The 24,255-nt window shown below is 47.5% G+C and overlaps 1 protein-coding gene across 1 annotated transcript; it reads left to right on the top strand.

Annotated features, from left to right (window-relative positions):
* Nucleotides 1-574: 574 nt before the first annotated feature.
* CDPF1 (cysteine rich DPF motif domain containing 1) lies at nucleotides 575-23,815 on the top strand. The gene is made up of 4 exons (XM_081958050.1): nucleotides 575-683; nucleotides 14,355-14,447; nucleotides 16,004-16,115; nucleotides 22,817-23,815. The coding sequence occupies exons 2-4, from the start codon at nucleotides 14,362-14,364 to the stop codon at nucleotides 22,967-22,969; spliced, it is 351 nt and encodes a 116-aa protein (XP_081814176.1). The 5' UTR covers nucleotides 575-683; nucleotides 14,355-14,361; the 3' UTR covers nucleotides 22,970-23,815.
* Nucleotides 23,816-24,255: the final 440 nt, after the last annotated feature.

The raw sequence follows: 24,255 nt of genomic DNA, 5'->3' as shown, positions 1-24,255 counted from the left end.
CTTTTTTTGGGACAAGGATTTGCTTCATGCTCTCGGGAAGCCTCATCCCTACAAATCTTCTTGCCAGCACAGTGGACATAGCTTTCCACAGCGCACTTCGTCAATTCTTTTCCAAATTTCCAGTGCTCCCCCATCCCACCCATCTTGGGATTACCTGATGGTCTCCCATCCGAGGAAACCTCTGCAGGTTCAGCCCTGCTCGGCCCGGTGCTGCTCCCTCGGGGGTGGGGTGGGAAGGGGGGTCTCAGCAGGTGGACAAGGGGCCCTCGGTTGAAGGGAGTAGACAGGTAGAGGAGTCTTGCCTTATCCCCTGAATTTATGGAGCAACCAAAATTGATTTGCACGGGATTTCCTGCCAGCAAGTCCGTTTAATTGAGTATCATCATCATCTGTGTCTGTGTGTCTGTGAAGGAGCGACTCCCCCCCACCCCCCCGTCCGTCTCAGTGTTCCTTAAAACGGGTCTCCAACCTTAACAACTTTAAGCCTGACGGACTTCAACTCCCAGAATTCTCCAGTCTGCAGAGCGTTCTACTGCTCCTTTAAGAAGGGGCGGAGCAACGCAGCCGAGCACGCAGCGTCATCGCCGTGGGCGTGGCTAGGAAACGGGAAGGTGCTGCTCCCCTCCTCCCCCTCCCACCTCGAACCTTACGCGCGTGTTACACGTGTGAACTTAAGCGGCCAGGTACGTTCCCGTGGAAGGCAGCGAAGGGGGGTGGGGGTGGGTGGGTCCCTTTAAGGAAATGCCGGCCAGGCTGAATCCGGGCAGGCTTCCAGCATTCAGGCCCTTGCAACGCAGCGGGGCTCGGTTGCCTCCTTCAGCCGAAAAGCCGGTGGTTTATCATGCCAGAGATTTACCCTCGAGGAGGAAAGGAGGGAAAAATGCAGCCTTGAAATAAATGAAGCTGGGCATTGCCATCTTGGGAGGGGAGGGGACGGTCCCTGCAGTGTAGTAACGTAAACAATAACAGAGGGACCTTGGAGGTCATCCAGTCCAACCCCCTGCTCACCTGTAGTAGAGATTCGAACCTGCTGAACTGCCGACCTTTCTGGTCGACAAGCTCAGTGCCTTAGCCACCTAGTTACCAATTATGCACCACTAATACACCAAGCGACGTTGTTTTGAAAAGAGTTGCACTGAAGGGGGGGGAGGGGGACCTTTCCTGGAGGCTTTTGCTCTTCCAGAAATTCTCTTTTGCTGATGGAGCTGTCCAAACCTTTCTTTGCCTCTTTCTAGGGACCCCCCACCCCCCCAAAAAAATCAAGGTGGGGCTGTCCTCTGGCGCTTTCTCCCTCTTTGGACTTTCAGGATTAGAACAGAGTAGCAGAGTTGAAAGGGACCTTGGAGGTCTTCTAGTCCAACCCCCTGCTTAGGCAGGAAACCCTATACCAGGGATGATGAAACTTTTTGTCCTCACGTATGCCTGCACCCATAATGAAATGCACGCACAACACCGCCCCTGCATGCCCTATTTTGGGCCTAGCAGGCTTCTCTGCAGCCTCCTGGAACCCAACAACGGTTGGGGGGGAGGGAGGAGGGTTTGGTGTTGCCCCCCCGCGCTACCCCATCCCATGCATTTGTGCGTAACCGCTCCTTCCCCCTGTGCATGGACAGGCATTTCCCGCATGCAGCCCCCCGCCCCGCACACATGCGCGGCAGAGACCCAAGAATCAGCTGGCCGTCAGGAGGTACATGCACGGTGGAACTGAGCTTGGGAGACAGTTTGTGTGCCTCCAGAGAGGGTTCTGCGCACCACCTGTGGTATGCGTGCCATAGGTTTGCCATCACGGCCCTACACCACCTCAGACAAATGGTTATCCAATCTCTTCTGAAAAACTTCCAGTGATGAAAGTCCCAAAACCTCTGGAGGCAAGCTGTTCCACTGATTAATTGTTCTCACTGTCAGGAAATTTCTTCTCAGTTCTAAGTTGCTTCTCTCCTTGATTAGTTTCCACCCATTGCTTCTTGTCCTACCCTCAGGTGCCTTGGAGAATAGTTTGACTCCCTCTTCTTTGTGGCAACCCCTGAAATATTGGAAGACTGCTATCATGTCTCCCCTAGTCCTTCTTTCTCTTAAGCTAAACATACCCAGTTCCTGCAACCGTTCTTCATATGTTTTAGCCTCCAGTCCCCTAATCATCTTTCTTGCTCTTCTCTGCACTCTTTCTAGAGTCTCCACATCTTTTTTACATCGTGGCGACCAAAACTAGATGCAGTATTCCAAGTGTGGCCTTACCAAGGTATTATAAAATATAAGATCAGTGTTGCTTTAGGTGCCTCTTACATTCAGACAGTCAACTTACTAAAGGGTCTTGTGTGCCCTGTCTTGGCTGAAGAACAGCGCAGCAACTTAGAAGGGCCTGGTTAGTGGTGGCCTTGCCAATTTCCCCTTCACAGTCTATTTGATGAGCCTCTTCTCAGGCTCAGTTTTAAGAAGCGAAACTATAAGTCGCATAGACTTTTCCTCGTAGAATTGTTTTTAGTTTTGGGAACCAGGGATATTGTGTCAAGATAGTGGCGAACTCCTTGTTGGCTCCCCTGTGATTAAAATGGACATTGAATAGAGGTCAAACTTTGACTTGTCTTCTGTTGCTGAAATACCCAGGCCGCTCCTGAGTGAAGGAGTGGAACGTCTGCCAGTTTGAACTGAGGTAACGGAATATGAGGCAACTGGCAGTTGGAACAGAGTTCTTTTCGCGTGGGGAGGGAGAATAGAATGTCTCTTAGCATCAGAGTGTATTAATATAAGGCAACTGGCAGTTGGAACAGAGTCCTTTTCAGGTGGGAAGGGGGAGTAGAACTCTTTAGCATTAGAGTGTATTAATATAAGGCAACTGGCAGTTGGAACAGAGCCCTTTTCAGGTGGAAAGGGGGAGTGGAACTCTTTAGCATCAGAGCGTGTTAATTACTGTATAAGAAATACTAATGATCTGATGGCCATTTTGAAAAATCCTTTCTTAGTGAGCACCTAGAAGCCAAGAGGAACATGCGTGCCAAATGTCAAGTTTGTAGACTTTACGGTTCTGGAGATTTTGTGATGAGTGAGTGGTATTTGGCTTTTATATATGCAGATTACATTTATAAAATACTCCTCTATGTACTGTAATTGTGCTTGCTTGTTTTTTTGACGGTGGTAGGATATAAATCTGATTAACAAATTTTAAGAAATAAGTGAACTTCATTGGTTAAAGTCCAAGATGTCAAACTTACGTCACGGCAGCGACACATGATGTTTTGGGACTTCCTTCCTTCGTTATACCAGGCATTCAGCCCGTGGCCCGGGAGATTGATCGATCAGCCCTGTACTAAGCCATCCGCTAGGCAACCTATCTGCACTTCTCTTCAAAACAAAAACACAAATCCATGCACCGAGAGAAAACTGGTTGTAGGCTATCTCTGCATCAGTATTTTAGCTCCGTTTATTTATTGATTTGACAATCGCTCACAAGTTGCTATGATAAAAGCCACAAAGGAATTAAGGCAATAAGTCCCAACTGCAAAACCCAAAGTAGGAGACAAAGACCAGAGGAACCAGAAGTGGTATAGATAATGTTTTGGTGGAAAAACCTCCCTTTTTAATAATTTTTTTAAAACCTCCAGAGAAGGGGCCAGCCTGATCTCAAGGGAGGCGGGGGTGGGTGGGTAGACTACCTAAAATATTTGCATGGTCTCTAAAAACATGCAGCCTTTGCATTTGAGATCCAGCATTTCAAGCCTGTCCTTTGCAGATGTTCTCTTGCCAAAGAGAGAGTTTGGCAAAAGTTTCTGAGTTTGTCCTCTAGATGGCAGCAGCACCCACAGATGAGCAAGAATATTTCTCAGCCATTTATACGTTTGGCGCTCGCAATTGGGACTTGTAACTTGGTTGTTAAGTGAACTGGTTGCTAAGTGAAACTGCCACTGTGCTTATGAACTCCCTTTTGCTTGGCAGACCCGCAAAGGCTATAAATGTGATGATTAGTTGCAAACTTACTTTTTCTTCACGATTCCCAAAATTTAACAGTTTTTATTAGTTTAAAATATAAAATGCAAAAAATACGGAAGCAAATAGAAGGAAAAATAAGGGAGGGAAAGGGGAAAGGAGAAGTATAGAAAAGGAAAATGAGAAAAAAAGGCAATGACTTCCAACTCCCTCCATCTGGTGCTGTAGAATAAAACAGTAATGTCAAACCTTAACTTTTTTACTTCTACATAATAATAAAATCTAGCCATTTCTATATAACAACAAATCTTTCTGATCAGTAAAACCCAAAATCAAAGTTTCCCCACCTCAAGCACAAAGTCCAGAAGGGGTTTCCAAGTAGAAACAAAAGCACTTATGTTTTTTTCTTGGATCAAAGCAGTTAGTTTCGCCATCCCTGCTAACTCCATCAACTTTTGCATCTATTCGTCCATTGTGGGGATGGAACCGTCCTTCCATTTTTGTGCATAAAGTAGCTTGCTGCCGTGTGTGTGTGTGTGTGTGTGTGTGTGTGTGTGTCTTTCAATAACCCCGTAATCCCTTACATCGAGGTGGAGTCGGGGCAACTGGGGTGGCAGGTGGGATGGGGGAGAAGCGAGGCGCACCTCTTACCTTTCCAGGTCTGTTGCGTTCCTCGCCCTTTCGCCCAGTGAATCTCCTTGTAAAAAAAAGGGCTTCAATGAGTGAAAGGGCGAGGAACGCAACGGACCTGGAAAGGTAAGAGGCGCGCCTCGCGGCCCAACACCGCCCACCTCGCCCCAATGGTAAAGGTAGCCTGCCTGGTTTCCTTCCCCGCCATCCGTTTAGCAAGGGGTGGCGGGTGGGGACGGGGAGAAGCGAGGCGCGCCTCTTACCTTTCCAGGTCTGTTGCGTTCCTCGCCCTTTCACCCAGTGAATCCCCTTGTAAAAAGAACCTCATGAGTTCAACTCACGAGGTTTTTTTTACAAGGGGCTTCAATGGGCGGAAGGGTGAGGAACGCAGAGGAGCTGTCAGTCTCTGGTAGCGCTAGGACGCACGTTTCGCTTCTCCTCCCCCCCCCACCTGCCACCCCTCTCTAAAGGGACAGCCGAGAAGGGAACCAGGCAGGCTGCCTTTACCATTGGGGCGAGGTGGGCCGTGTTGGGCCGTGAGGCGCGCCTCTTACCTTTCCAGGTCCGTTGCGTTCCTCGGCCGTTCGCCCATTGAATCCCCTTGTAAAAAAAACTCATGAGTTCAACTCGCAAGTTTTTTTTTACAAGGGGATTCACTGGACGAAAGGGCGAAGAACACAACGGACCTGGAAAGGTAAGAGGCGCGCCTCACTTCTTCCCCCCCCCCACCTGCCACCCATCTCTAAAGGGACAGCAGGGAAGGGAACCAGGCAGGCTGCCTTTACCATTGGGGTGGGGTGAGCGGTGTTTTTTTGCGCGAGAAGGAACAGGCGGGAGGGGGTGATCGCATTGCTGGCCTGCCGCTGTTTTTGTGGCGGGCTCTTTTTGCACGGGAGGGAAGGGCAGGGGGGGTGGAAGCACTTTGCTTTGCCTGCCGCTCTTTTTGCGACGGGCTCTTTTTGCGCGGGAGGGAAGGGCGGGGCATGGAAGCACTTTGCTTCTCCTGCTGCTGTTTTTCCGGTGAGCCCTCGTTTTGCTCCGCAACTTGTACCGGTAGGTGGTACAGTGGTAATGGCGGGGAATGGTTGCCCATGTGCTGAAATAGTTGGGGCCGGGCTTATTTTCAGGGAAGGGCTTATTATGGCGCATGCTCTGAAAAGTCCGATTGGGCTTATTAGCAGGGCATGTCTTATTTTCGGGGAAACACGGTAGTGTATGCAGAGCAAAAGAGCCAATAACTGGGTTTTTTTCTTTTTCTTTTGGGGAGTTAATGGTAAGATGAATTGAATTGATATAAACATTTAAGAATATAATACAATGTTGGCTATGTAATAGTATACATACGATTTATATGTTATGAAAATGAAAAATAAAAAACTATGAAAAAAGAAAGAAAGAAAGGCACAGTGGTGGGATGGAGGTTTAATCTGGTTTTTATGTGCATTGCCAAGTCCAGAGTCTTTACAGATAGCAGTTAACTTGCTGGCATCGGTTACCCCCTTTTGAGTATCTCCCCTTCACCCACTCTCTACTCTTTGTATTCCCAATGCTTGGGCAGCTTGGCCAATCAAAACTTGCTTTGTTCTTTCTCCTTGATTCATTTTTTCCCCTTAAATGGATTTTGAAAGCAATTTTTACACCGCTTTTGACTATTGGAGTCCGTTCCCTTGAAATCATCATCTGGGCTGCTAGTCAATCAGCTAACACAGGGGTGTCAAAGTCAAGGCCCGCGGGCTGGATCCGGGCCACGAGGTGGTCAGATCCAGCTCAAAGGGTCCGTCCTGGTCTATCCAGCGCGAAGAAGAAACCTGCCAGGAGTTTGGGGAGTGGTGTCAAGCTGGCCATGCCCACCCAGTTGGTCACACCTACCCAGTCAGCCAGCCCCCCCCCCCCCCCGCCCTGATGCGGCCCGCAATGAAATTGAGTTTGACACACCTGAGCTAGCATAGGGGGAAAGTGGTTGAGTGGGGACAGGGTTCCAGTTGTGTGTACCAGCAAGGAAGGCCTAGTCTTGGCAGTTTTATTGGGGGGACGGGACTCAGCTTCCGCTGCAAATTGGAAGTGGGCGGAGGGTGGAGAAGGAGCAGCTTTTCAATGGTGATGCAGAAGTAAATAGAACTTTTGCAAGGGGTCTCACCCCTTGCCCACTAAAATGCCTTGTTTTCAGCAGGAGTGTATATTCAGAACAAAAACAATCTCAAGCTTGACCCAACATGCCTGTGCTCCATATTTTGACAGCAATAGGGTGAAGGTGGATTTGATTTAAACCAAGTCGATTGAAATCATGATTTAAATCACTAGTAAGAAAAGGCTTGATTTGCATCAACTCGATTCAGATCATAATTTTTAAAGAGCAGCTGTCGTCTATGCCCCCCAGCGGCTCCTCCTCTGACCTGCTGTTGATTCACCGACAGTTCCGATATTGCGGAATATATACAGCCTCGTCCTACACAACTGAGCTCCATTTCAGGCTGAATAAACTAATTTATGAATGTATCGTCAATAGAAAACTATCTTTAGATATATTTTTTTGCTCCAAAAGCCTTTTATTAAAACAAATTGGATAAAAATTGAAAAAAAATTCCGATTTAAATTTTAAAAATCTGATTGATTTTTTTAAAAAATCCAATTTTTTTGATTAAAAAAAAAAACCATCGATTTTTATCCACCCTGAATAGGGTAGCGGTTGCTCAAATTTGCAGGAACTCCTGTTGGCCTCTCATCCCAATGCGAGTTATTTTTGATCCTCCTTAGTTTTGACATTGGCTAGGGATGCTGCTTCCTGTATTTGGACGGGGGCCTTGTTAAGATCCATTCAAATGGAGTTTGTGAATGTATCTCTCTATGTCCGTCTTTCTATCTCTGTCTGTCTGTCTCTGTGTGTGTGTGTGTGTGTTTCTCAATGTTAGCAACTTAAAGATGTGCAGGCTGCTGGCTGGGGAATTCTGGGGGTTGTAGTCAGATTCAATGGAATCTGTAGTCAGATTCCAAATCTTTTCCTACCGGTTCTATGAGAGTGCGCATTTTTGCGCATGCATGCTTAATGCACACTTTGCGCACACAGTACTCAAAGACCGCCCTCGGTGTCAGCGACAGTGATCTGAGCTGTTTTTAGCTCAGCTGAGGCACAGAAATCTGCTCTGCTGTGTGAATCAGCTGAGCTAAAAAACAGAACGGTGGTGGGAGGGCGTGGCCAGCCAGAGGTGGTATTTGCCGGTTCTCCAAACTACTCAAAATTTCTGCTACCGGCTTGCCCGAACCTGCCTGAACTGGCTGAATACCACCTCTGATTGTAGTTCACCCATCTTAAAGTGGCTAAGGTTGGAGAAAAGCTGCTTAGAGATATCCCACTTCCATCTGGAGCTGTCTAGATGAGCTGGACTTTATCTTCCCTGATTTCCATCCTGTGGGTTAATTTTTTTGGGGGGGGGTCTGGATCCTGGAATCAGTTAAGAGGCAAAAGGATCTTAGTAGTTTCAGTAGATCGTCTTTCCCTTTCTTTGTGAATTTCCTATAGTGGCTCAATTATTTAAAGAATGCTCCGAAGATTTGCTCATTTTTCAATTATATTCTCAAAAGAATTCATTTTTTAAAAAAATCTGCTGGGATCTGAAACCACGAGTCCTGGGTTTATACGCTATTGACTGGGTATCTTGCCATCCAAGCATCCAGTTGGTGGATTGCTTAGTGCTTGAGCCCCATGTGGCCCTTTCACCCCTCTGCTGCGGCTCTGTGTTGTCGGTCAGCGCCACAATTTTGAGAGGAGCTTCTGGTTGGGGAGGCGGCAGGGGGGAGGGGGAGAAACATGGCATGCCAGGAGGGGACTTTATGGCAAGGGGCAGGTTTTCTGGTCGGCTCCACAATTGATAGGGCTTTCGGTTAGGACAGGTTAGGAGGAGTTAGGAGATTCTAGGGTGGGGGAATTGGACTTCTGGTCGGCTCCAGAATTGAATGGGGGGGCTTCTGATTAGGACCTTGGTGGCTCTTTTGAGTGTTTAAGGTTGTCGACCCCTACTTAGTGCAAATCAAAGTCACACGGTGGTGGCTGCCATCTTGATTTTTTGGATGTCAGCCACAAGTCGCAGTGGCTGCATAAATATTGTCCTTGAGAAATACGTCAGTCTGCCTTTCACTCCAAAGTGGCTTTACCTTTCAAATATTATCAGTCACCTCTGAAATTTGGGCCTAATTTAGGCCCCAAACATCCCATTGCTTGCCTTGAAGCCTTACATTTATGGTTTGATCTTTGCACGAGTGCAAAGGATAAACCACGATACTCTTGTTTACCTTCACCGATCGTTGGCTTTTGCGAGGTGAAGTTATTTCTGGAGATCAGACAATCCTCACCTGATCCATAAACATAGAAAGAACATAAGAAACAGAAAATTGATGGCAGAAAAAGAGCTAGTGGTCCATCAAGTTTGCCCTTTGAATTTTTTAAAAAAAATTGTCAGAGGATGAACATAGGGTTACCCCAAGCCTGCTTAAACTCAGTTATTGATGTTTGATCCACTCCCTCTGCTGCAAGTGGGTTCCTCTCACTTGCACATTTGATGCTTTGATAACCCACATAGCTCAAGATTTGTGGAATGTCTGAACTAAGTTTCTGTAATAAGGGAAACTTGCCCCTGGCATGAGCAGAATGCTTCCTTATGATCCAGAAAATACTGGTATTATTAATATTTCCCTTAATAATTATGAAAGGATAACCTGCGGAGGAAGATAAGTGTTGGTAGGAGTATAATTTGGGAAGATTAAATAAAAGGTGTGGCAGTGGAAATCTTCTCTGACAGAGACTGCATTGTCTGTTGAGGCTTGTCTGCCCTTAATCATAGCTCAATTACTTAAGCTGTTAAAGACCCACAGAAATAATTCACTCCGGAGTGGAACTGCTCTGTTGGAGAAAGTCCCTTCCCCCTGACTAATTTTATTTCTGCGGTTCTTTAATCCAATGTATGGACTTGAACTCCCAGAGTTCCCCATCCAGCATCCACGGATTTCAGCTCCCAGAATTCCATAGCCAACATTTGTGGGAGTTGAAGTCCACACATCTTAAAGTTACCTAGGTTGAGAAACACTGCTTCAAGCTAAACATGGCTTGTTTAGATCCCTGTGGATCTTCATGAGTCTTCAGACATCAGACCATTAAAAGCCATTTAACTAGAACTCATGGTCTCCTAGTTTCCAGTTTGGTGGTGAGTTGCACTTACCGTCACTACTGGTTTGCTGATTGTGCGCACGCATGTTCTGTTCGCGGGTCACTGCGTTAAATGTTTGCTAGTCAAACTAAACTGAATAATTACTGAAAGAGTTACTGCGCAGGTCATAAGGTCTTATCTGACAATGATGTACTGCGCATGCTTAACATGTTTATTATTTCACACATTCCAGAGACTTCTCTTCCCTTTTGATCTTTGTCCGTCTTCCAGGAAACTGGGAGACAAAATTGCTTTTGCCAAAATGTAACACTTAGATAGTTTTGTTTTATTTTCCATTTCTTATTTTTGTATTAAAGTTTGTTTTTTCATTAGAATATGTTTCTCCAGAATTTTTTATTTCTTTTCTTCGCACCTTAAAGATAATGCTGTTTGGAAAAGCCGCGGTCTAAGTCTCATCTAGTTCAGGGTGAAATATTCTTCCCCTGACAAACCAGCTGATTGTCAGGGCTCGCGGAGGTGCCGCATTCTGTGCACGCATGCGCAATTTGCCTTTTGCCATAAAAAAAGGTATAGAGTGCAGGTCGGCAGGTGGGCCAAAAGAGCCACTGTATCGGTTCGCTCTCAGCTGCTCCGGGCCACCACCGGTTCAGCTGAACCGGGCCAAACCGGCAGCAACCTACCTCTGTTCCAGTCCAATATCTTAATTACTGGACCAAACCAGCTTTGTCCTGAAGATACCGTATTTTTCGGAGTATAAGACGCACCTTTTCCCCCTCAAAAAAGAGGCTGAAAATCTGGGTGCGTCTTATACACTGAATACAGCATTTTTTTTGCCTCCCGAAACCCTGCCCCTTCACCAAAATGGCTGTGCAGAGCCTTTAGGAGGCTTTCAGAGTGCTCCTGGGGGCTGGGGAGGGCAGAAATGAGCGAAAAATGGGCCGTTTTGGGGAGGTCTGCAGAGTGCAAAAACTTTTTTATTTTTATTTGCCTCTTCAAAACCTTGGTGCGTCTAATACTCCGGTGCGTCTTATAGCCCGAAAAATACGGTATATATTGGTTCACCCCCACCCCCACCCCACGATGGGTGAAGAATGCTTGTAAACCTGATTTGTGAAACAACAGCATTTCATGCCCTGAAAAACATAGACTTCTGTTTCTCCAACACAGAACAGAACTGACTGGTTGTCAGGTTACTTTCAGATAATCTTCAAGGGCACTTGACTTGGTTGGATGAATTCAGCAGTGAGCCGTTTTCTCTATAAAACCTCCTTAGCCTCCATACCAATCATGGTTAACTGTTTGTGGAAAGCCTCCTGAGATATCACAGAACATTGCATACAAGGGTGGGCTGCTACGGGTTTGCCCAGGTTCGAGAGAACCCATAGCTAACATTATGGCTGGTTCGGAGAACCTCCAAATCCCACCCCTCCCATCTCACCCTGTTCCCCCTCCCCCGGAGTCTCCACGTGGCCCATTTTGGATGCAAGTTAAGAGCAGGGCCCGTGAGGAGGCTCGGGGAGGGGGGAAAACGGGCCTCCCAGAAGGCCTCCGGAGCCTGGGGAAGGTGAAAACGAGGGCCCTGCCATGCAGGAGGCCAACTAGGCCATGCCCACCCAGCTACTGGGCAGAGAACCCGTTGCTGAAATTTTTGAAGCCCACCCCTGATTGCATAGGCTAACTATCAAGTACATATTGTTCTACTGTACTCCTGTAGTTGGAGGGCTTCTGTTAAAAAACAGAAATTCCAAGCAAAATACTTGTACCAGCTTTTATCAGTGAGAGAAATGTGATAGGGCAGAGGAGTTCTAAATATATATATCTATGTTGTATTTGTGCTGATAAATAAATAAAGGGAGACTAGTATAGATCTATTTCAAGCTATTTAGCTCTCATCAGCTAGCCATACCCTTACTGGGATTTGAACCTGGGCTGTATTGCATATTAGGCAGGTGTAATTGCCACTAAGCCACAGGCTCTCTTCCTTATCAGCTGAGCCAGGGAAATAGATATGTTACATATTTGGCCATACCAGGGGTTGTAACACACATACATACATACATACATACATACATACATACATACATACATACATACATACATACATAATTTTATGTTACCCATTTGCCCAGAGCCGAAGTCAAGTCATTACACGTCAGCCTTAATAAAAACTTAGCTCGCCTACCCTTCAGGTTTAAGAATTAGTAAAAGAATATAAGGAACCCCTCAAGTCTCTGCTTTATTGGAGCTGAGATTAGATGAATATAATTAAACAAATAAGATGGGCTATGCCTCTTAATCTCTAGATGAGTATTTCTCAACCATGGCTGCTTGAAGATGTGTGGGCTTCAACTCCCAGAATCCCCCAGCCAGCTAGGAAGTCCACACATCTTCAAGTTGCCAAGGTTAAGAAACACTGCCCTAGACATTTTCTCCCCCTTTCTCCTATAATCACCATTGGGCTTGCTTTCAAACCACAAATCTGTCTTATTCCATCTTTGCTCAGGCTTTTCTACAAAGATATGGTGTTGGGTGTAGCATGGTGTGACCGGTGACTTCATGGCATGTCGATGAAGTTTTCTTTTAGATAGAACACAGAAGTGGCTAGTCTGCCTTCTCCCAAAATATTCACGATCTTAAAATGTCTTAATATCTTCCATCCAAGATGCTGTAGAGAAGAACAGGCAGAGCTGGGGCTGGGGCTGGGGCCAAAGTTAAGCACATCATCAGCTTAGAGTCATTAAAGGTAAAGATTTGCTTATGTGCTAGTCATTCCCAACTCTAGGGGCCGATGCTCATCTCCGTTTCAAAGCCGAAGAGCCCACGCTGTCCGAAGACGTCTCCTTGGTCATGTGGCCAACATGACTAAACGCCGAAGGTGCACAGAACGCTGTTGCCTTCCCACCAAAGGTGGTCCCTATTTTTCTACTTGCATTTTCAATGTGCTTTCGAATTGCTAGGTTGGCAGAAGCCGGGACAAGTAACGGGAGCTCACTCTGTTACGCGGCGTTAGGGATTCGAACTGCCGAACTGCCGACCTTTCTGACTGACAAGCTCAGCATCTTAGCCACCAAATCTTAACCGAAATGATGAGGTGTTTAACTCCGCCCCACGGCTCTACCAATTCTCCTACATATGCTTAGCTTTTTGAGATCAGCCCAAGTCGGTGGATGGTACTGGATAAGACTTGTGCAGCCTTCAGCTCAACTACTGATGCTGTCCTGCACCAGCCCGGGTATTTAACAACGGGTTCGCACGCGCACACACACACACAGTTTACAGAAAACCCGTTTTCCACATTACTTGGTGAGGAAAACAGCTGATGCGCAGCAATCCACTCTGCTGCGCCGATCAGCTGGGCTTCGGAAAAGGATATATAGGTGAATATAGCACAGAGGTGGGGCAGGTGGGCCCACTTCAAAGTTGGATTGAACTGATTCGCTCCCAGATGATAGTCAGAGCTACCGGTTCGCCCGAACCAGTCCGAACCGGTTGAAACCCACCCCTGCGTGTATCTATCAGGGCAACCATTCAGAAGTGCTTGGCGGTTGCTGCACTCTACTGTACAAAGACGGTGGCAAATCCCTGGGATGAACAATGGACAGAATATTTGGATATACTCGCCAGAATCCCAGGAGAGAATGACATCATGGAGTTTGGCTCTTCTGCCCCTTCTCCCATCTGTGATGCTTTAGAGCAGGGTTTCTCAACCATGGCAACTTTAGGATTGGGTGGGGAATTCTGGAAATTGAAGCCCATCCATCTTAAAGTTGGCAAAATTGAGAAGCGCTGCTTTATAGAAGCGCTGTTAATGTGGGGTGGATGGATTTCAGGGGGGGGGGGGAAGAAACGAAACTTTAGTTTTTTGCCGAGCCTTTAATTGAAATTTAACTTTTCCTTCGATCCCAGACAGTCAGCAAAGTAATCCAAAAAAGTCTATCAATCTCACTGTTATTCCTCCCTTCAAAGGGGTATTGTCTTATTACCAATTTGATGCATCCATAAAGAAGCGCTTGCTCTACTGCATAACATTCTTTTCTATATTTTGCTAACTGTATTTGAGCATAATTGGTTTCCTCTGTAACACGATCAAGTCGTGGGGGGGGCAGTTTGGGGGGGGGAAAAAGAGAGGCTACCTAGAACAAGGGGACGCGGTGGCTCAGTGCCTAAGACGCTGAGCTTGTCGAAAGGTCAGCAGTTCGGCGGTTCGAATCCCTAGCGCCATGTAACGGAGTGAGCTCCCGTTACTTGTCTCAGCTTCTGCCAACCTAGCAGTTCGAAAGCACGTAAAAATGCAAGTCGAAAAATAGGAACCACCTTTGGTGGGAAGGTAACAGCGTTCTGTGCGCCTTTGGCGTTTAGTCATGCCGGACACATGACCACGGAGACGTCTTCGGCTCTTTGGCTTTGAAAAGGAGATAAGCACTGCCCCCTAGAGTCAGGAATGACTAGCACATATGTGCCAGGGGAACCTATTATTATTATTATTATTATTATTATTATTATTATTATTATTATTATTATTATTATTATTATTATTATTAATTAGATTTCTAGACCGCCCCCTCTCCCTTACGTAGCACAAAAAAGATTAGAAGGCCTTGCTTTAGATATAATTTTGTTTTATTTTCCCACTCCCCATAATAGAGCCTGGATGGACACTTTTGAATGCGAGCTGTGTGGATTAACAGCCCCCTTCAGCTACTATGGACATAAACCTCCCAACGCCTACTCAGTCACGTAAGTAGATGGCCCTGCCCATCTTTTCTCACTACTCAGGACCTGTTCCGTGGAAAAGCCACACATCTGATCGCCAGGGGTCATCCTTGCACAAAAGGCAGACCCCTGGAGGAGGGACAGCAGCAGAGGGGAAAGTGGGTGAAGAAGCAGCAAGAAAACAGGGCTTATTTTCGCTGGCGGAGGAGCGCAGCAGGAGGCTGTTGTAGCTGAAAACGGAGCCCAGGAGGGCCATGCGCAGCTCTCCTGAGCTCCGTTTTTACTGCCAGGAGGCACCGTGGCCCAGTCGGTTGATGTTTCCAGGGCGGCCCTGCGGGCCATATCTAAGCATCCCGTGAGTCGGATCCAGCCCGCGGGCCTTGATTTTGACACCCTTGGTCTGTGTGGTTCATTAGATACAATAGATACAATAACAGAGTTGGAAGGGACCTTGGAGGTCTTCTAGTCCAACCCCCTGCCTAGGCAGGAAACCCTATACCAGTGATGGCGAACTGTCAAGAGGCTTCCCTGAAGCCTTCGGAGCACTCAAAACAACCCTCCGAGCAAACGGGAAGTGTGTTCCCAAACTTCCGGTTTGCCCGTGGGGCCGGTTTTTTACACTCCGGAGGCTTCAGGGAAGCTCATAAAGCCTCTGGAGCCTGGGGAGGGCGAAAAATGGCTTTAAAAAAAGGTGAACTCAGCTGGCCAGCATGCGCATGCTCGCTGGCCAGCTGACAGGGCAGCGCCTCGCGTGCCCTGACAAATGACTCCATAGGTTCGCCATCACTGCCCTATACCATTTCAGACAAATGCTTATCCAACATCTTCTTAAGGACTTCCAGTGTTGGGGCATTCACAACTTCTGGAGTAAGTAAGTAAGTAAGTAAGTAAACTTTTATTTATAAACCACGCCCTTTCCTAAACAGGACTCGGGGCGGCGTACAGACATATTAAAAACCATATAGATACAAAATATAAATGTGCATAAATATATAAACATATAAACATATAAACGGAGGAGGTAGAATGTGCTGTACCAAATTTAAATTAAAATACAAATATAATTAAAATTTCCCTTAAAAATTACACAGTAAGATGTTTGCCAGGAGGTTAAAGATGGGACTATACATCAGTCAAGCCAGCTAATTGGAACAGGTGGGTCTTAAGCTTCTGTCGGAAGGAGCGGAGGTCGTTAGTAGTTCTAATATCGGAGGCAAGTTGTTCCACTGATTAATTGTTCTAACTGTCAGGAAATTTCTCCTCAGTTCTAAGTTGCTTCTCTCCTTGATTAGTTTCCACCCATTGCTTCCTGTTCTACCCTCAGGTGCTTTGGGGAATAGCTTGACTCCCTCTTCTTTGTGATTGGAAGACTGCTATCATGTCTCCCCTAGGCCTTCTTTTCATTAAACTAGACATACCCAGTTCCTGCAACCATTCTTCATATGTTTTAGCCTCCAGTCCCCTAATCCTCTTTGTTGCTCTTCTCTGCACTCTTTCTAGAGTCTCCAAATCTTTTTTACATCATGGAGATCAAAAGGGAATTGATTTTGGTTCAGTTGCAATTGGTTTTTTTTTTACAGCCTCCTGGAAGACTGCTATGTTATGAACGACCCATTCACCCCAGACAAGGACAAATTCCTTATCCTTGGAGCGCGGTGCAGTCTGTGTCACAAAAGGGTGTGTGTTGGGCCGGTAAGTATCATGTGATCCCTCTGGACGTCTGTCGCTGGGGTCTGTCCTCATAAGTGACCTACTGGCAATGGGACTGAGATGGGCAGCCAGCTTTTCCAAATACTCGTCATTCCAGAGTCGGGACTCAAGGCCTCCGTTATTTTTAAAGGAGTAGACAATTGTCACCAGGGTCGAAATAACTTTCAGCTACCCTGCTTCGTTGCAAGGGGTCCTCGACTTAACAACCCTTCATTCACGGGAGCTTCGTCACATGAGATTTTCAAGAAGAGGTTGGGCTGCCATTGGTCAGAAATGGGGTAGGGCCGTAATCGCAAACCTGTGGCGCACTGAGCCATTTGTCAGGGCACCCGAGGCATTGCCCTGTCAGCTCCAGCACGCGTGCACGCACTGGCCAGCTGACTTCGGCCTTCTTTTTCGGCCATTTTTCACCCTCCGGAGGCTTTCTTGAAGCCTTCGGAGGTTGAAAAACCATGCAACGTGCAAACTGGAAGTTCGGGAACAAACTTCCGGTTTGTGCGTTGGGCCGTTTTTTGCCCTCTGGAGCCTTCAGGGAAGCCTCCTGAAGCCTCCAGAGTGGGGGGGCTGGTTTCGCTCTCCCCAGGCTCCTAGATAGCCTCTGCAGCCTGGGGAGGGCGAAAAATGGGTCCATTGTGGGCCAAAAGCATGGGGGGGGGGTGTCGCGCACACAGGCGCATGGGGAGGTCGCGCGCATAGCATTATGGGTGTGGCATGCCCACGCACGACCCCCCTGCACTCCTGTTTTTGGCACGCGATCCGAAAAAGGTTAGCCATCACTGGTATAAAGTCTCCTGCTTGGGTGGGGGTGGGGGTTGGACTAGATGACCTATAACAGTGGTTGTCAACCTGTGGGTCGGGATCCCTTTGGGGGTCGAACGACCCTTTCACAGGGGTCTCCTAAGACCATCGGAAAACACATATTTTCGATGGTCTTAGGAACCGGGACACCAATTTTATGGTTGGGGGGGTCACCACAGCAGGAGGAACTGTATTAAAGGGTTGCGGCATTGGGAAGGTTGAGAACCACTGACCTATAAGATTCCTTCCAACTCTGTTAATCTGTTAAAGTGACAGTTCAAAGTTACGGTGGCTGTGGAAAAAAAAATGGACTTATGACCAGTCCTCACACTTACGACAGCCGCAGCGTCCCTACGGTCACAGGATCTAAGTTTGGGCACTTGGCAACCAGACTGTGCCAGCGCAGTCCTCGACTTACAACAGTGTGTTTAGTGATGGTTCAAAGTTACAACGGCACGGACTGCTAACCGGGCTGCTAACTTACCAACTGCAGCGATTCACTTAACGACTGTGGCAAGAAAGGTCATAAAATGGGGCAAAACCACTAATGTCTCGCTTACCAACAGAAAGCTTGGTCTGAATTGTGGTCATAAGTCAAGGACTGTCTGTATAGAAAAGCTGGGGGGGGGGGGAAGAGGTCCTGAAAATTTGCTTTGGTGCCCCCTAGTGGCCGTGCAGGTTGGTACAGCCCAGGCAGAGTGTTCTTATCACGGTTTATTTTGGATCAGCAACATTTGCGCTGCTCCCTAGAATTATTTGATGTCCCCAAATTAGGCTGTACAGTCATTGGGGCTTTTTTAATGCTTGTCCCTGATTGCAAGTTTTGGGCGATATGCCATGTAGTCCATGGTGTGAGTCTCCCCCGCTGACCTTGTAGTCCAGGTAGTATCTTAATTCACTTCGCATTTTCAATTGTACTTAACCTCTGTACGTAAACCAGTATTTTTTGAACTTGGCAATTTGTAAGAATTCAAGGAGCTGAAGTCCATGCATCTTAAAGTTAGCAAGTTAGAAAAACATTGATCTAAATGAATAAACTATTGACAAAGTGCCGGTGAGGAATTGAGGCACAGCCAAGCTTATTATAGAAGTGAATGTTATACTGTGAATATACCGAATGTAATGCCTGGCTCTGGAGCGTTACTAAATGATTACACCCATCCACCCACACCGATGCACACACACCCTCTGTCCCAGCCACTCACCATTCAGGGTTTGCCTCCACTCCTTTGGGTGGCCAGGCGCAGGAGACGAGATTCAACGGTCTGGTTCAGTATGCTATGCCTCTCAGCGCCCCCCTCTCCCAAATCCAGGGGTGAAATTCAGCAGGTTCTGACCGGTTCTGGAGAACCGGTAGTGGAAATTTTGAGTAGTTTGGAGAACCGGCAAATACCACCTCTGGCTGGCCCCAGAGTGGGGTGGGAATGGAGATTTTGCAATATCCTTCCTCTGGAGTGGGAGGGAATGGGGATTTTGCAGTATCCTTCCCCCAGAAGTGGGGAGGGAATGGGGATTTTGCAGTATCCTTCTCCTGGAGTGGGGAGGGAATGGGGATTTTGCAGTATCCTTCTCCTGGAGTGGGGAGGGAATGGGGATTTTGCAGTATCCTTCCCCCAGGAGTGGGGAGGGAATGGGGATTTTGCAGTATCCTCCCCCTGGAGTGGGGAGGGAATGGGGATTTTGCAGTATCCTTCTCCTGGAGTGGGGAGGGAATGGAGATTTTGCAGTGTCCTCCCCCTGGAGTGGGGAAGGAATGGGGATTTTGCAGTATCCTTCCCCTGGAGTGAGGAGGGAATGGGGATTTTGCAGTATCCTTCCCCCAGAAGTGGGGAGGGAATGGGGATTTTGCAGTATCCTTCTCCTGGAGAGGGACGGGAATGGGGATTTTGCAGTATCCTTCTCCTGGAATGGGGAGGGAATGGGGATTTTGCAGTATCCTTCCCCCAGGAGTGGGGAGGGAATGGGGATTTTGCAGTATCCTCCCCCTGGAGTGGGGAGGGAATGGGGATTTTGCAGTATCCTTCTCCTGGAGTGGGGAGGGAATGGAGATTTTGCAGTGTCCTCCCCCTGGAGTGGGGAAGGAATGGGGATTTTGCAGTATCCTTCCCCTGGAGTGAGGAGGGAATGGGGATTTTGCAGTATCCTCCCCCTGGAGTGGGGAGGGAATGGGGATTTTGCAGTATCCTTCTCCTGGAGAGGGACGGGAATGGGGATTTTGCAGTATCCTTCTCCTGGAATGGGGAGGGAATGGGGATTTTGCAGTATCCTTCTCCTGGAATGGGGAGGGAATGGGGATTTTGCAGTATCCTTCTCCTGGAATGGGGAGGGAATGGGGATTTTGCAGTATCCGTCCCCTGGAGTGGGGAGGGAATGGGGATTTGGCAGTATCCTTCCCCTGCCATGCGCACAGAACCGGTAGTGAAAAAAAGAATTGCATTTCACAACTGCCCAAGTCCAGTGAATATTGGACCAGAAGACACTAAAAGGGAGACTCTGGAAGAAAAAAAAATTAGGAGTGGGTGGGATTAAATACTTCGTTCTCTTCCATTCTGATGGAACACGGTGGACTCTGCTTGGCTGCAGAGATTCAGGCCTTGTAGAACAGAGACGAGTGGGTGGATAGATGGAGGTGTGAGTAGGTAGATAGATAGATATGGAGTTTAAAGTACTTTTTGTCTGTCCCGAGTTCCCGAAAGTGGTAGATTGCGAAGGCATGAGGAGGAATTCTTTGATCTCCTACTCCCGTGATGGCGAACCTGTGGCATGCAGGGCCCTCTCTGTGGGCAAGCCAGCCGTCGCCCCAGCCCAGCTTCCCTGCGAATGGATGTATGCCTCCCACCAGCCAAGAGGTCTTCGGGTCTCTGCCATGCATACGCGGACGGTGGGGCACACGCAGGAGGGGCGCTTGCATTGCCTTTTGGGGGCTCTTGTAGTGCCCCCGCACCCCATTTTGGCTTCTATGTTGGTGCAGAAGGCTTTGCAGGCCCAAAATGGGGCACGGGGGAGCATGCACAGTCGCCCCCGTGCCCCGTTTTGGGCCTGGAAGGCCTCCTGCACCAACCTGGAAGCTAAAAATGGGTGAGGGAGGGGCGGAGCACTGGTGGGGGGGTCACGTGCACATGCGGGGGGGACGACACGGGGGGGGTTGCACATGTATTGCATTCAGCAAGCGATGACAAAATCACTGCCCCACTCTGTTAATTTCTCCCAAAGAATGAAAGACGACGGAGAAGTTGTATCCCCACCGGGGCCCAGCACAGCAAGAGTTGAGCTGGAGTCCGCTTGCTGGGCTCAGAGGGCACTTTCACTGGCTCAAAGCAAGCTTCTGGTCCTTGTTTCTACGGCAAGCCCCCTTCAGAAGAAGTCCAGATCCTCCCAGGATGGTCTCTTCGTGCCGAGTCTTCCTTCTGTGTCTGCATCAGTTGCTTTGAGTACACACACGTTGCCTCAGATGTGATCGGAAACCGCCAGAAATTGTGACCTGCTGTGAGGCCTGTCAGAAAGGAGCCGTTTTCCCAAGTTGTGCAAACAGTTTTCCCTCCCACTTTCCATTCGCCCACAGATTCTGGGCCAGGATGTGGTTAGAATGATTCACGAGCCATTTCTTTCCTCATCTCCCTTTCTCAAAAAGGAGGAAACTAAAGTTATTCAGGGAAATGGCATGACAACTGATTGGGGCTTGCCTCTGGAACAGAAGCGACAGGTAGTCCTCGACGTATGACCGCCACTGGGCCCAAAATTTACGTTGCTAAGCGAAACATTAACTGAGTGAGTTTTGCCCCGTTTTACGGCTTTCCTTGCCACTGTCGTTAAGTGAATCATTGCAATTGTTGTTTAACGTGGTTGTGAAGTGAATCTGGCTTCTTCCCCATTGACATTGCTTGCCAGAAGGTCGCAAAAGGGGATCGCGCGGCCACTGGACGCAGCAACCGTCATAAATATGAACCAGCTGCCAAGGTATCTGAATTCTGATCACATGACTATGGGGATGCTGCAACGGTTGTTAAGTGCGAAAAGTAGTCATAAGTCACTTTTTTCAGTGCTGTTGTAACTTTGAACCGTCACTAAATGAAGTTGTAAGTCCAGGATTTGGCTCAATAGCAGTATCTGAGAAGGATCTTGAAGTCCTAATGGACCGCTTTACAAAGACTTAGTACGACCACACTTGGAGTACTGCATCCTTCGGCATTGAGTCATGTTGGCCACATTACTACGGAGACCTCTTTGGACAGTGTTGGCTCTTCGGCTTTGAAACGGAGATGAGCACTGCCCCCTAGAGTCGGGAACGACTAGCACATATGTGCGAGGGGAACCTTTGCCTAAGGCAGGCATATCCAAAGTCTGGCCTTTTTCAAATTTCATATGGTCCGCAGCCTCTTCTCCCTGCCGGCTCAGTTGTGACTCATTCCCGCTGGCCGGCGGTTTTTCGTTCACCGCACAGCGGTTCCCGCAGCTGTTCCCTGCTGCCCATCCACAGCTGGCTGAGCACCCCTTCAAGGCTGGTGGTTATTGCTGTAGGCCTGAGTCAGCACTCTCGCCACAGGACCCTTGTGATACAAGGCTTGTGTGCCCATTTCTAAAATGGCGACTGTAACTAAAAAAATAAAAGTTGGCAGCACGCTTCCAAGACCGTGTGAGGAGGTGACTAAGTGACTTTCACCTGTGTGACATCTTGTGCATCAAAACCACTGTTTTTGAGCCAGACCTGGCCTATATAATGCAGTCAAGATCTCAGTATCACCCTTCACATTAGTGTAGTTATTTGTTTAGTCCAGTGGTTCTCAACCTGTGGGTCAGGACCCCTTTGGGGGTCGAACGACCCTTTCACAGGGGTCGCCTAAGACTATCGGAAAACACATATTTTTGAAAAAACACGGAAAACATAAAATAATTTTATGGTTGGGGGTCACCACAACATGAGGAACTGTATTAAAGGGTCACGGCATTAGGAAGGTTGAGACCCACTGGTTTAGTCTTTCATAAAATAGTACAATTGCATTTAATGTTAATGGTTCAAAGAATGTCAGGCATATTTTCACCTCACCAAATCTGGTTCTTCTTGCAAAAAGTTTGGATACCCCTGACCTAAGGTGAGCGGACTTCAGTTCTCAGCCAACTATGCTATGCTGGCTGGGGAATTCTGAGGTCACTTACTGCCTGCGACTCCAGCTGCTTGGCGGAGTGTCGCGCAGGTGCCGTACGTTCCATATGTGTGCGCGGAAGGCACCAAAACCTCAAATACCAGTAAGCAGCACGGGCGAGCCTGTGGGCTCTCCGGAGCACCATACCGGAACGGTGCCTGGTGTTCCCAGCAGGCATCGGTACACCCGTACCGGAGCGTACCGGTTGAAACCCACCACTGGTTGAAGTCTACCCATCTTAAAGCTGGAAAACAACGATTTAGGCCATTTCCTCCGTTCCCAACTGGAGAGGAACAAATTGCATTGGATGAAGAATTCCTCAGGCCAACTGTTCACCCAAGTCTGGTTTCTTTAGAAGGAGATTGTCGTTGTTGGAAAACGAGGGCACCAACCAACAATTCTACCCTGTTTCCCCCAAAATAAGCCCTCCCTGAAAAATATTGCAACACAGAAGCAGCCATGAGGTGACCACGCTTGCCGCCTCCTGCGCCTCAAAAATAATAAGGCCTCCCCGAAAATAAGGCCAAGCGCTTATTTTGGGGGGGTCAAAAGAAAATAAGACCGTGTCTTATTTTGGGGGAAAGATGGTAGATGTGATGATAACTTGCCCAAAGTTATACTGCTTACAGTTCTCCACGGAGCCTCCTCAAAATGAGGACCGAGGCCAAAGAACACCTCGGTTGGCATGAAGGTTTCTTAATCTGACTCATGGGTTGATGTTCCTTTTTTCTATTTATTTTCCAGGACTGCAGTCTTTTCTATTCCAAAAGATTTTGCCTCCCCTGCGTGAAAGCACACATAACCGAATTTCCTTTGGAAATAGAAGAGGATTTGAAAAAAAAAGCACACTCAAAATCTTCCAAGAAAGGAGATTCTAAGAATCCGGGGAAAAGCTAGGTTGATTTTACTGCAGAATATACTTTTGGTTCCCTGGAATAAAAAAAAACGAGGCCTCTAGTAGCAGATGGCATTATTTTAATGTGTTGCAAAGTTTTAAGCTGCTATCTTGTAAGCTATCTGGCAGGCAAGCACTGCTACCAAGGAGAGCTGGCTTTGAATCTAAAGCAGGCTTGAAATAAACTGGCGAAACCAGATATCCCTGTTTAGAAGGCTTGAGATAGAGGAGATAAAAGAGTTCCGTTTTGGGGTTTATATTTCTCTTTTTTAGTATGGGCCAGCTCCCACAGCTCTACCTTCTGTGAGGCTCAGTTTCCAATGGAAGTTAATGATCTGTTATCTTTATTATCTATCTATATATAGAAATGGCTGTATGTGTATGTTCCAACATAACTCTGGAAGGCCTCGAGCGATTTCAACCAAATTTGGTACACAGATGACTTACTCTCCGGAAACAAATACTGTGGGGGTAAGACACCCCTATCACCGCTCGGGGTGTGTGTTCTGTTAAGGTACAGTCTGTTGTGCCTTAAAATGGCTTCTACCGTAAAATGGCTTCTACTGTACAGCACAGTGGAGTTGCCATGGTAACGGCTTCACAGTACAGCACAAGGGGGGTTCCCTCTGGTAAGGGGAAAAATCCAATTACATTTGGTCCGGATATTTGTGAATGTCTAATGTAGGATTGGGATAAACAAATATCCCATGGGCAGGGGGTTGGACTAGAAGACCTCCAAGGACCCTTCCAACTCTGCTATTGTATTGTATTGTCAAGACCCGGGCAACGCCGGGTTAACAGATAGTTTAAAATAATTAGTAATTGTAATTTTCGTCATTTACATTTTATTTTGTCCCTCCTTTGTCATCCTTTCTTTAACGATTCTCGTTGACTATTTCTTCGATATTAGTATAACTCTTATCCTATGGCGAGATGATCCACGTTGAGTTGGGCATGGTGAGTTCGCTGTGGCAAGTTGTTGTAGACCCATTGAGAACTATTCTCCTCCCACTGACCTATGGCTTTTGGACAATGCAGTGTTGCTGAGGTATCTGATTGCACAACCCGGTCAGGAGGGCCATCAACTTAAAATATGAAGGCAGGCAATATATGGAATTTGCTTCCAAATCTGTGCTAGCAAATGTTTAATGCACATTAAGGAGGTGCAAAGAGCAAATGCTTCTCCATGCTGTTACTTGTTCCATTGGGCCGGTGACGAAAACTCTAGCCTCAGGTCCAGCCACATGGAAATGACAGATCTAACAGTGGAATTAATGGGCAGTCTGTC

This window comes from Natrix helvetica (assembly GCF_964273705.1).
Source record: "Natrix helvetica genome assembly, chromosome: 6".
In the NCBI taxonomy this organism is placed as follows: Eukaryota; Metazoa; Chordata; class Lepidosauria; order Squamata; family Natricidae; genus Natrix; species Natrix helvetica.
The sequence above is the reverse complement of the archived record's forward strand: the minus strand, read 5'-3'. Positions and strand labels throughout refer to the sequence as shown.

Bases quoted from the DNA above. Each gene is read 5' to 3' on its own strand.
- CDPF1 (XM_081958050.1), top strand. From the start codon at position 14,362: ATGGACACTTTTGAATGCGAGCTGTGTGGATTAACAGCCCCCTTCAGC. The intron at 14,448-16,003 runs GTAAGTAGATGG...TTTTTTTTACAG, and splicing joins CCCAACGCCTACTCAGTCAC to CCTCCTGGAAGACTGCTATG. The intron at 16,116-22,816 runs GTAAGTATCATG...TTTATTTTCCAG, and splicing joins AAAGGGTGTGTGTTGGGCCG to GACTGCAGTCTTTTCTATTC.